General features: G+C 41.5%; 2 protein-coding genes across 4 annotated transcripts in view; both read left to right on the forward strand.

Moving 5' to 3' along the window:
• Nucleotides 1-5,730, forward strand: LOC110520445 (carbonyl reductase [NADPH] 1). Of its 2 annotated transcripts, XM_021597767.2 has the most exons (5): nt 1-87; nt 353-433; nt 988-1,276; nt 1,525-1,632; nt 3,396-5,730. In XM_021597767.2, exons 3-5 carry the CDS (start codon nt 991-993, stop codon nt 3,869-3,871), a joined length of 870 nt encoding a protein of 289 aa, XP_021453442.1. In that variant the 5' UTR covers nt 1-87; nt 353-433; nt 988-990; the 3' UTR covers nt 3,872-5,730. The 2 variants fall into 2 exon arrangements, with proteins under 2 accessions (XP_021453442.1, XP_021453443.1); XM_021597768.2 differs by lacking the exon at nt 1-87 and having other exon boundaries at nt 244-433.
• A 194-nt stretch (nt 5,731-5,924) lies between these two features.
• The window catches only part of LOC110520446 (protein dopey-2), a 53,680-nt gene continuing 47,231 nt past the window's right edge, over nt 5,925-12,373 (forward strand). The window contains exon 1 of one of the 2 annotated variants that reach the window (XM_036974997.1): nt 5,925-6,289. The gene's annotated coding sequence lies outside the window, so the exon portion shown is untranslated. The remainder of the gene's footprint in view (nt 6,290-12,373) is intronic. The other variant, XM_036974998.1, reaches the window with a different exon arrangement.

Genomic DNA, 12,373 nt, shown 5'->3' on the forward strand with positions numbered 1-12,373 from the left:
CCTTCCTGTCATGACAAGCACCTTGAAGAAATCGAATGCTCGGGCAGGGCTTCTACTTCTCTGACCGTTATTGTGTTGAATGATACTGTAAGTTGCTGTTCATAATGGATTATTAATGTATCTTTCTTTTTAGATAAAACTCCCACTTTTGAGATAAAACTCCCACTTTGGGTTTATAAGAGAGGTTGGGGATGGAGGGGGAAGCGGGTGGGTGGGTGGGAATGAGGAAGAAGATTAGGGGGAGATAAGAGGGAGAAACAGTGCGAGCTAGTTAGCTGAAAAAGTACGGTGACATTTTGTCACATTCTAGACCTCTCCGCTAATTCAAGAGAATATTCTCTGCCACTTCTAGGTGTATCAATCCATACTGTATTAGCTGCAAAGACGGTGGTGTGCTCCATACTACATTGTAACAGTTTATACATTCACACTGGTAAGTGATACATCTGAATATACATGATTCTTTATTCACTGGTGTAAATTAATTATAATCTGCACTGTTTAAATTGCTCAGGGAGTTACATTTTAATGTATCTTTAGATTATGTGGATATGATGGATTTTTTTCAAATCTATTTTACGGTGTGCCAGCTAATGTTCTAGACCAGCACTAAAACAACTGATTAAACTACCAAATCAACCTTGATGAGTTGAATTAGGCATGCTAGCCCTGTGCTGGAGCAACATACCTTTAATTTATATCGGCAACATGTTAAACACGTTAATGTATTGTGAATTGTATGTTTACCGGTAGCTCAGACTAGCCCTCAAATTCAAATCTGGACCTTGAAGCCAGTTCCATAGATGTTTTTATTTTATTATTCCCCTCTAATCAGGGACTGGTTTAGACCTGGGAAACCAGTTGTGTGCAATTCATTATCAAGTAGAACAGAAAAACTGCAGTTCTCCAGACCTCGTAGGGTAAGATTTGAATACCCCTGCTCTATAACTTTCTGAATCTATAGCTTTTGATTTTTCTCTCTCTGAGGTGATGTCTGGTCCACAGGTGGTTCTGGTCACTGGCTCCACACGTGGCCTGGGGTTAGCCATAGTGCAGGCGTTGTGCCAGGGCTTTAAAGGGGATGTGTATCTGAGTGCCCGGGACGTCCCGAGGGGGGCCATGGTTGTCGAGGATCTGCAGAGGGAGGGACTCAAGCCCAGACTCCTCCAGCTGGACATCACAGACCCGGTCAGCATCCAGGCGGCCCGGCAGCATTTCATGAAGGAGTACGGGGGTCTGGATGTGCTGATCAACAACGCAGGCATCGCCCCAAAACGTAACTACACATTAATGTTACACAAACACACACCATAAGTCTATGACACACTAGCAATACACAGCTGATTAAAATAATCAAAACTTAATGATGAGTTGGTTATTTGAATCAGCTGTGTAGTGCTCGGGCAAAAAACTAAACTAGCCACAGGACCGAGTTTGGGAAACCCTGCAATAAGAGTAGTGTGTGTTAGCTGGCCTGGGATGCAGTGCCATTTAAAGTGAACTAATAGCTCCCTCTATGTCCAGGAGGTGACCCTGCATCCTTTGGCAGCCAAGCAGAACGCATTCTCCAAACCAACTTCTTCGCCACCAGAGACATGTGCAATGAATTTCTCCCTCTCCTGAAGAAAGATGGTAAACCCTTGTTTCATGGGGGAAAACTATCACTGATTTGGTAGTGTACCGAGTGATTATTTTTTATTATACGATGGGTGGGTCTAATTTTTATTTTATTTATTTCACCTTTATTTAACCAGGTAGGCAAGTTGAGAAAAAGTTCTCATTTACAATTGCGACCTGGCCAAGATAAAGCAAAGCAGTTCGACACATACAATGACACAGAGTTACACATGGAGTAAAACAAACATACAGTCAATAATACAGTATAAACAAGTCTATATACGATGTGAGCAAATGAGGTGAGATAAGGGAGGTAAAGGCAAAAAGGCCATGGTGGCAAAGTAGATACAATATAGCAAGTAAAACACTGGAATGGTAGATTTGCAATGGGAGAATGTGCAAAGTAGAAATAAAAATAATGGGGGAGCAAAATAAATAAATAAATAAAATACAGTAGGGAAAGAGGTAGTTGTTTGGGCTAAATCCTGAATACTGTTTGGTTAAAACTGCATTCCAGTCGGTGTCTATTCCACAAGATTCCAAAGGCTACATCTTAAATATATTACCTTAAAATGCCCATTTATCAGTTCCATCTGACTGCTCAACCCACTGTCTCTCCGACATTTGAAACATTGTTTCAATATTCAAATTCGATTTCCAGCTGTCCAATAGTAATATGTGTGTTGGGAGGAGACAGACAGGCAGGCAGCGTTTCTCAGCCAGTCGAAATCATGAATCAGCTGGCATTATTTTTATGGATATATATACAAATAAATATCAGTTGGAAAAAAAGGTCAAACGAAACGAAGTGCAGCTAGTTTACGGTCTTTCCAGCTTCAGTTTGAAGTGATCGTTTTCGCTGTGTTGTTGGCTAGCTGTGTTCTGACGAGTGAGCCCATTTCTATGCCAGCCGAAATCGCGCCTTATTAGCTCATTGTTATGGATGTATCCAAATAAATGTCACTAGAAAACAGCTTAAACAAATGCAACTACTTTGCTGTTATTCTGGCTGTACTTTTTGACGTGACTGTAAATTAGCCGTAGTTAGTTAGATAGCAAGCAAGGCATACGAATGTTGCCAACCAGTATGGCAATAGAACATTTAGAACGAACGATTAGGTCGCGTCCATAGATACAGAACAAAAAGACGGAACGACTTGGTTGCATCTTTGGCAACCGAACCAATAGAACCAACGACCGGCCGGCTTGGGTAGCAAGCCTAGATTTGTGTCAGGACTATATCTTGTGGAAGAATGAAATAGTATGAATAAATTAATAAAAATAACGTTTAAATTAAAATATGTCAATCATTATTTGAATGTATTGCTAACCCGTTGTAATAAAGTGATAATGCCCTCGAAGCCGTTGCTTGGAGAATATATTGGCGCGGTTTGCCGGCCTGAGACGAACAACACCCGTGCCAATATATCCTCCAAATACCGACTTCTCGGCCATTATTACATAATTGTACAATGGGTGGGTCTAATACTGAATGCTGATTGGTTAAAACCGCATTCCAGTCGGTGTCTATTACACAAGTTACCGCCGTCTAAATCTATGACGTTAAAATGTTTATTTGCTCTGTTCCATCTGACTGCGCAATCCAATCCACTGTCTCATCAGCCCAGCCAGGCACTTTATAAACGTGATCTCCACTATAAAAAGCATCTAGACATTATCTTAACTTCGTTTTGGGCCTAACAACACCCATGCCAAATCACTTAATTAATCTACATATGATGTTTCCTTTAACTTAACTGTATGTCTGTCTGTTATAGGGAGGATAGTGAATGTTGCCAGCATCGTGGGCTATATCACCCTCTATATGTGTTCTCCGGACCTCCAGGCCAGGCTCTGCAGTGATGACATCACAGAGGAGGAGCTAGTGGCTCTGATGAAGCGCTTTGTTGCCGAGGCCAAAGCTGGAGACCACATCAACAAGGGCTGGCCAAATTCAGTCTATGGGGTGTCCAAAATAGGCCTGATGGCCCTTACCCGGATCCAGGCCCGCAGGCTAAGAAGAGAGATGCCCCAGAGAGGGATTCTGATAAACTCCTGCTGCCCGGGCTGGGTGAAGTCTGACATGACCTATCCCAATGGGACCAAGACGCCTGCGGAGGGGGCTGACACACCTGTGTACCTGGCGCTGTTGCCTCCAGCAACACTGGAGCCCCAGGGGGAGTTTGTAGTGGATAGACAGGTACAGGTATGGGCGGGGTCACCAACAGGTGCAACAATTGATGAGGGACCCTGACTTAAGGACCCTTTCATCTGCTGCCATAATATATACAAGTAACTGCCAAAATAAAGGAAACAGCAACATAAAGTGCCTTAGTAGGATGTAGGCCTAGGGTGAGTCAGAACAGCTTCAATGCACCTTGGCATAGATTCTACAAGTGTCTGGAACTATATCGGAGGTGTGCGACACCATTCTTCCTCGAGAAATTCCATTATTTTGTGCTTTGTTGAAGGTGGTGGAAAACGCTCTCAGGCGCCACTCCAGAATCTCCCATAAGTGTTCAATTGGGTTGAAATCTGGTGACTGAGATGGCAAATGGTTTACATCGTTTTCATACTCATCAAACCATTAAGTGACCATTCCACCCAATCAGATTGAGCAAAAAATTATTATAATATTTTCCAAATGGGACATTATTTTTCTTTTTACCTAAGAACAGTACTTGACCTGGGCAGGAGTTCACCGGAAATGAGTACCCGGCACCTCAAATGTTCTTCTGCTTGAGTTCCTTCACCTCCTATAGAATATTAGCACAAAAGTATTTGAGTTCAATTAAATATAAATAGTACCGGCACCCAAAATGACTACCGGCACATATTTCAGTCCAAGTCTAGCACTGGTCTAAACATGCATACACCATCAGATAGAATTCATAGCAAGCAGTAGGGAGGGGGTGGGACATCGAAAGGGATATTCATATTAATAATAATACATTTTATTTGGCAGATGCTTTTCAGGACACTCAATGACATCTTACATAAAATCGAGTGCTGTACTAAAATCTAGTTTAATTTAGGCCTATATAATGAATTTAAATTATTATTGATTATTTACTGTTAAACTAATTTAAAAAAACTAAACAATCAGCTTATCAATTTCTAAATAAAGGGTGGGTTCTGGCTTGTGTCACTTCATACTGATACCATGTGCTGTAAATTGCTGTGTTGGCTAGGCTACACTGTGTAGGCTACTCACTGTTAGCTAGCTAAGACTCACTAGTCAACTTAGCTAGCAAAAACAAGTAAAATGGCCAATCAAAGCTCAGTGTACATTTTTTAAAAGAGACCGTGCATAGAAGAGGATGTTGGAGAATTTGCCAAGTTATTTGATATCAGTGATTTTGCCATGAAGGCCGGCCAGTCCCCCTGTATCAATCACTGATTGCATTGGTCTAATCAAGGGCCTTAAAGAGATTTTCAGTACATTCAGAGACAACGATCAGCACTACAACAATGTTTTCATTCAACACTTTCAGAAATCATGCTCTTAACCACTAGACTATATCAGGGCATCATGTTCTAGTCTAATAGGTCTATGGTTTATTATGTGCCATCAACAGATTTCTGCCTACGCCACTGGATGGAGCCATTGTCATCCTATAGCCAAAATAATGGCCTGGACAGCATTTTATACATGACCCTAAGCATGATAGAATGTTCATTGCTTGATTAACTCAGGAGCCACACCTGAGTGGAAGTGCTTTCAATATACTTTGTAGGCCTTCCCTCATCAACTCGTGTTTCCATTATTTTGGCAGTTATATATGTGTGTGTGTGAATTAACCATGAGGTATTGGTGTATAATAACCATTTAATAACCACATCAGTAAAGAGCAATTAAAAGACCATTGTAATTTGTATTTTATTTGCAGTTTATCTACTGCACTGTGAAGTGTTTGCAGAGCCAGAGGATATGGTTGATGTCCACTGAATAGTTAAACACGTCACTTCATTGTCTCAAAAATGACTGTAAAAATGTAATGAAAACGAGCCAGGGTATAGGTTGATGTGCACGGAATAGTTAAACACGTTACTTAGTTGTCTCTGTAAACATGTAATGAAAACGATTGGTTGATAAAAAGTAAACATATTAAACATGCAGCTTGTTTGCAGTTATTTTGTCAGTCCTCTTCGCCCCAGCTTTGACCAATACCTGACAGTGACTCGAGATGTTTCTAAACATCGCACATCCCGGAATGTACCAAAGCCGGGGGTGGCAGTGAGACAAGAGAGAATAATACTTTCAGATTTGAACACTGAATGCAAGAAACAGGTTTACCCACCACGGTTGACTCGTTTATTCATTTAAGTGAACGTTTAAGTGACATTGTGAGGGGCTTTTATAGCTTGTGAAGATAAATACTGCTCCTAAGCGGTCGTAGCTATTCACCCCCTTCCCCTAAGAGCAGGAAGTGCACTCTCCTAGCTCCGCTCGTGTGCATTGAATCAGCTGAGTTTGGGGATGCCACCCCTTTGGGTTTAGCAGGATCTGCTCAAGACAAATTTGGGGATTGGGAAGCGCACTCTAGACAGAACGGTTGGTTGGCGGTTTCTTCAAGCAGAACGGACGCTACATCCAGACCTGTTAACCATCACCGTTTTGCCGGGGTTGAGGGAAATTTGAGAGCTTAAACCGGAGCTTGTTTTGCAGTTGGTGAGTCATTGATGAACCCATATGATGCACCTTGTGTTTTATTGTTTACCGCACCACGTGATAGCACGTTGATGCAACATTTTTCCCATTTTAATTATCTGTTTTCTCCCTAGTTCACGTTTTCCTGTTGTGAATCAATATGATCTAAATATGGTGCATTGTAGTCTACTATACAAATTCATTTGACTCGTTGGTCCACAGGGACATGATGTACCGTGGTAGTTTGGGCCATGTCTTGTGGCGATTGAAACCCGCTGTCATAATCAACTGTATGGACTGAGTGGGCAACTCTATCAGACCTACCTTTTAATCTGAAACATCAACAAACATCCAATTTCAATTATTTTAAAATAGTTGCTTTTCACTGCTTCATCAACAACATGCATGCCAGTCTTTCCTGGTTGAGGGTTGACTAGAGATGAACTGCTTCTAGTTTTTATGAGAAATAATACTGTGATGAAAGTTCCAGATTGTCTCCATGATCAAATAACATTCAATTTAGACACCCATATATACCCCACAAGACATGCCAGTAGGGGTCTCTTCACAGTCCCCAAGTCCAAAACGAATTCACTGCAACACACAGTATCATACAGATCCATCCATGGAACTCCCTTTTATCTCCAATTACTCAAGCAAACAGCAAAATGACCTTTAAAAATCGGATTAAACAACATCTCATGGAATGGTGGGGACTGTAAGGGGACACACTCTAACACACAAATTATTTTTAGTGTTTTGTTGTATTTTACATTTCTGTGACTGTCCTTGTGTATCAGTGTTTTGTTACTTGTCATGTTTTTTTGTGGACCCCAGGAAGAGTAGATGCTGCTTCTGCAAAATCTAATGGGGATGGAAATAAATAAACAAAAAAAATTAACACCACAGGAAAGATGAGGAAGTGGTGGAATTTGAGGAGTTATTTTCAACAGAGCATGTAGATGATGATGTCATGAGAGTTCCGGGTCCTTTAGATCCTGTCAAAGATGCTGAGCGAGAGACAGACAGTATTTAGCTGGAAGAGCAGGAGCTTGCCTAATACATTGCCAATAACATCTGATTGGATGAAATCCTCTTCTCGCTCACTCACACACACAGACGGAAATCCCTGATTTGCTTTCTCACTCTCCATAGCCATGCCATCTTACATAATGCTGTCTGGTCTATAGAGTCACATTCAAAGGCTCTGCCATGACTGAGTCTTTAACAGCAGTGTCTGTCCCATCCTAGCAGTTCTGGCCTGTCCAATTCATATTAGAAGTCTCACAAGGCATAGTCTTATGCAATAGTGCTATATTACAGTCAGTTTCATAATCTGGTAACGAATATCTCTTTGCTCTTTGTGAGTCCACCCTCTAAGCACACAGTCCCCCCCCCCCCCCCCCCCTGCAGGAGCAAACGTTGCAGGCTTACTGGAGTGCTCGCTGCCTATCAGCATGTTCATGACACGGAGAATGAGTGTTTGACGGGCTGCTCCAGGCTTTATTCTGTGTTGAAGTTCAACTTTGGGATAAACTACAATGTATTTGAGTATTTACACGATGTAGCTCCAGGCCTAAATATTGACATTTCCTTGTTTGAATTCAAACAGACATTTTGTGATTCGATAAAATTCCAGGAAAATATGTTTAAAAACAATTTTTTGAAAGATATTTGTGTATCCACACAGTGATGTTTGCATAGGGTTAGTAGATCACTTGACAGGCTTGAGGTTGCCCTATATGCAAATCCTCCTGTATTTCTGCACCTAACCTGACCTGTTCACATTGCCTACCTACTTGTTTGTCAGGAGAGAACTTACAACATTAGCAGAAATTGGAAGAGAGACAGAAAGGAAAGAAGAGATAATCTGACTGTGTGGATCTGTGGATGCGTCAGCAACTGTTCTGAGACTAACCTTTTCAGTAAGTTTTGTCTTAAAGGCAAAGTACTGACCTAACCTTTTTAAAGGAGAGGTTCTGATCCAGGATCTGTATTAAAGCGTAGCTTGTATTAAAGGTAGTTCTAATGGCTAGTGCTGTGTGAGAGAATGGTCCATTCACATGTTTTCTGTCCAGGGCTAGACAGACTAGGCTAGTCAATCAGTTCAGTCATACTGATATTACTGTGTTTTGTGTGTGTGTGTCTTTGTGTCAAAATCAAATCAAAGTTTATTGGTCGAGTACACAGTTTAGAAGATGTTATAGCGGGTGCAGTGAAATGCTTATGTTACTAGCGCCTAACAATGCAGTAAAATGTCAAACAAGTACACAAATAATTCAGATGTAAAATAAATATAAATAAATAAAAAGTACAACATAAAGAAATCAAGAACGTAACAGTAATCCAAATGCAATCTATATGTACAGTACCAGTCAAAAGTTTGGACACACCTACTCATTCCAGGGTTTTTCTTTATTTTTCAAATATTTCTACATTGTAGAATAATAATGAAGACATCTAAACTATGAAATAACAAATATGGAATCATGTAGTAACCAAAAAAGTGTTAAACAAATCAAATTATATTTTATATTTGGAATTCTTCAAAGTAACCACCCTTTGCCTTGATGATAGCATTGCACACTCTTGGCATTCTCTCAACCAGCTTTATGAGGTAGTCACAGTCATACTGAAATTACTGCTTTGTGCATGTATGTGTGTACCACAGCAGTAAATTGCAATTAATCTGTGTAATGCATTGAGTTTGGCAGTGATTTGCAGGATTTAGTGGCTGAGTGTGTTAGGCATTGTCGGCTAGGTCCCGAAGAGGAAGTGATGTAAGGCTGTCTACACCACTGCTTACTCATCAGTTTGGATTCCCCTCAGTGATATAATTCTGCTCCCTATAGTTATCTCAGTCTCTCTTTCTTCCTACTCTGATTCCCGTCTGTCTCTTTGTCTTCCATTCCGTCTCCACATCCCTGAGCTTGTCTGAGATAAAGGTATAGAGACAAACAGAGACAGAAATCAATCCATGTGTGTGTGTCTGTTCAGCTTGTTTCCAGGATTTCAACACACTAACGATCAATGTTGTCGAGGAGACACAGATAGAGAATTATGGGCATGGCTAACAAATAAGCAAGCAGCCCCTAGCTAACTCCTGTCAATTAGAGATGTTGACATGAGATTGCCCTAATTAATCAACTGGTTGAGCGTACTGTGATCTCACCATCCACACACAGCCTTTAACACAGACACAAAGAGACACAGAGAGCTAGGCTATTACACATATAGATGGGAGGGACATGGGGTTTGGGATGTGAGCAGGCGGTTACGGGTAGGCGGATACGGGTAGGCAGGTGACCGGTATACCTCAGACAGAGTACTTTGTCATTGACACTTAGTGTTGCTCAGCAGCACAATGTTCTCTCCTGTTTCCATGGATCAAGGGATTTAGTTTTATAGTGCTTCCTCACTGTTGTTCTGTTATTGAAGGAATTATTTCCAAAGGGAAGCTCACCTACTACTGTCCTGGAGTGACCAGAATGAGACTCCGCACATGTGGCAGTGTCTTTAACGAAACAGCCAGGGTAATCGTTTTAGTCTGGGTAGCCATTTGATTAGATGTACAGGAAGGAGTCTTATGGGTTGGGGGTAGAAGCTGTTTAGAAGCCTCTTGGACCTACACTTGGTGCTCCGGTACTGCTTGCCATGTGGTAGCAGAGAGAACCGTCTATGACTTGGGTAGCTGGATTCTTTGACAATTTTTAGGGCCTTCCTCTGGCACCGCCTGGTATAGAGGTCCTGGATGGCAGGAAGCTTGGCCCCAGTGATGTACTGGGCCGTACGCACTACCCTCTGTAGTGTCTTGCAATCGGAGGCCGAGCAGTTGCCATACCAGGCAGTGATACATCCAGTCGTGAGGCTCTCGATGGTGGAGCTGTAGAACCTTTTGAGGATCTGAGGACCCATGTCAAATCCTTTCAGTCTCCTGAGGGGGAATAGGTTTTGTCATGATCTCTTCATGACTGTCTTGGTGTGCTTGAACCATGTTTGCTGGCGATGTGGACATGACTGCCTGGTATGATGTGATGTGATGTTCCCTACCCGTACCACCTGGGGGCGGCCCGTAAGGAAGTCCAGGATCCAGTTGCAGAGGGAGGTTTTTAGTCCCAGGGTCCTTAGCTTAGTGATGAGCTTTGAGGGCACTATTGTGTTGAACGCTGAGCTGTAATCAATGAATGGCATTCTCACGTAGGTGTTCCTTTTGTGCAGGTGGGAAAGGGCAGTGCGGAGTGCAAAAGAGATTGCATCACCTGTTGATCTGTTGGGGTGGTATGCAAATTAGAGTGGGTCTAGGGTTTCTGGGATGATGGTGTGCATGTGAGCCATGACCAGCCTTTCAAAGCACTTCATGGCTACAGATGTGAGTGGTACGGGTCGGTAGTCATTTAGGAAGGTTACCTTAGTGTTCTTGGGCACAGGGACTATGGTGGTCTGCTTGAAACATGTTGGTATTACAGACTCAGACCGGGAGAGGTTGAAAATGTAAGTGAAGACACTTGCCAGTTGGTCAGCGCATGCTCGGAGTACATGTCTTGGTAATCCATCTGGCCCTGCTGCATTGTGAATGTTGACCTGTTTAAAGGTCTTACTCGCATCGGCTGCGGAGAGCGTGATCACACAGTCGTCCGGAACAGCTGATGCTCTCATGCATGTTTCAGTGTTACTTGCTTCGAAGCGAGCATAGAAGTAAATTAGCTCGTCTGGTACGTAGGGTTGCAAATTTTTGGGAATATTCAGAGGTGGAAACGTTCCGTGGGGAATATATGGGAATTAACGGGAATATATGGGAATTAATGGAAATATATGCAAATTAATATTAATACCATTTAAAAGTTGATGTTTTTTGCATTGGATATATTTACCATATCATATAGAGACATAAACATTTTACCTTATCATAAGTAAACATAATTGCAAATTATTTAAATCCTTCCAATATAATTAAAAAAAAAAAAATTATTACGAATTGTGACTCCCCATCCCGGATCCGGGAGCGTAATCATCGCCTGACACTAATTTGCATAACGCAACGGACATAAATATCCCTAGAAAATATTCCTATTCATGAAAATCACAGATGAAATATATTGAGACACAGCTTAGCCTTATGTTAATCACCCTGTCATCTGAGATTTTCAAAATATGCTTTACAGCCAAAGCTAGACAAGCATTTGTGTAAGTTTATCGATAGCCTAGCATAGCATTATGCCTTGCTAGCAGCAGGCAACCTTGTCACAAATCAGAAAAGCAATCAAATTCAATAGTTTACCTTTGAACTTCGGATGTTTTCACTCACAAGACTCCCAGGTAGATAGCCAAAGTTAATTTTTTCCAAAATATTATTTTTGTAGGCGAAATAGCTCCGTTTGTTCTTCACGTTTGGCTGAGAAATCGCCCGGAAATTGCAGTCACGAAAACGGCGAAAAATATTCCAAATTAGCTCCATAATATCGACAGAAATATGGCAAACGTTGTTTATAATCAATCCTCAAGGTGTTTTCTAATATCTATTCGATAAATATCCGTGGGGACAATTCGTTTTTCAGTAGGACCGATTGGAGTAATGGCTACCTCTGTATTTTACGTGAGAATCTCTCTCTGAGCCACCATGTGACCACTTACGCAATGTGGCCGCCTACGGCTATTCTTCAACATAAATGCGTAAAACTACGTCACAATGCTGTAGATACCTTGGGGAATACGTAGAAAGTGTAAGCTCGTTGATGGCACATTCACAGCTCAATAGGGACTCATTTCAACGCAGCGCTTTCAAAACCTGGGGCACTTCCGGATTGGATTTTTCTCAGGCTTTCGCCTGCAACATCAGTTCTGTTATACTCACAGACAATATCTTTACAGTTTTGGAAACGTTAGTTTTTTCTATACAACGATGTCAATTATATGCATATTCTAGCATCTTATCCTGACAAAATATCCCATTGAAAACGGGAACGTTTTTTTCCCAAAAATGAAAATACTGCCCCTAGAGTCGCAACAGGTTTTAATTAAATGAGTTGACTCTTCACGTGGGATTATTTCACTTAAGAACAAAAGAAAGAGAATATTGAATGATCCATCTCATCTCCCAAAAATGTT

Source organism: Oncorhynchus mykiss, chromosome 3 (genome assembly GCF_013265735.2).
Source record: "Oncorhynchus mykiss isolate Arlee chromosome 3, USDA_OmykA_1.1, whole genome shotgun sequence".
Classification (NCBI taxonomy): Eukaryota; Metazoa; Chordata; class Actinopteri; order Salmoniformes; family Salmonidae; genus Oncorhynchus; species Oncorhynchus mykiss.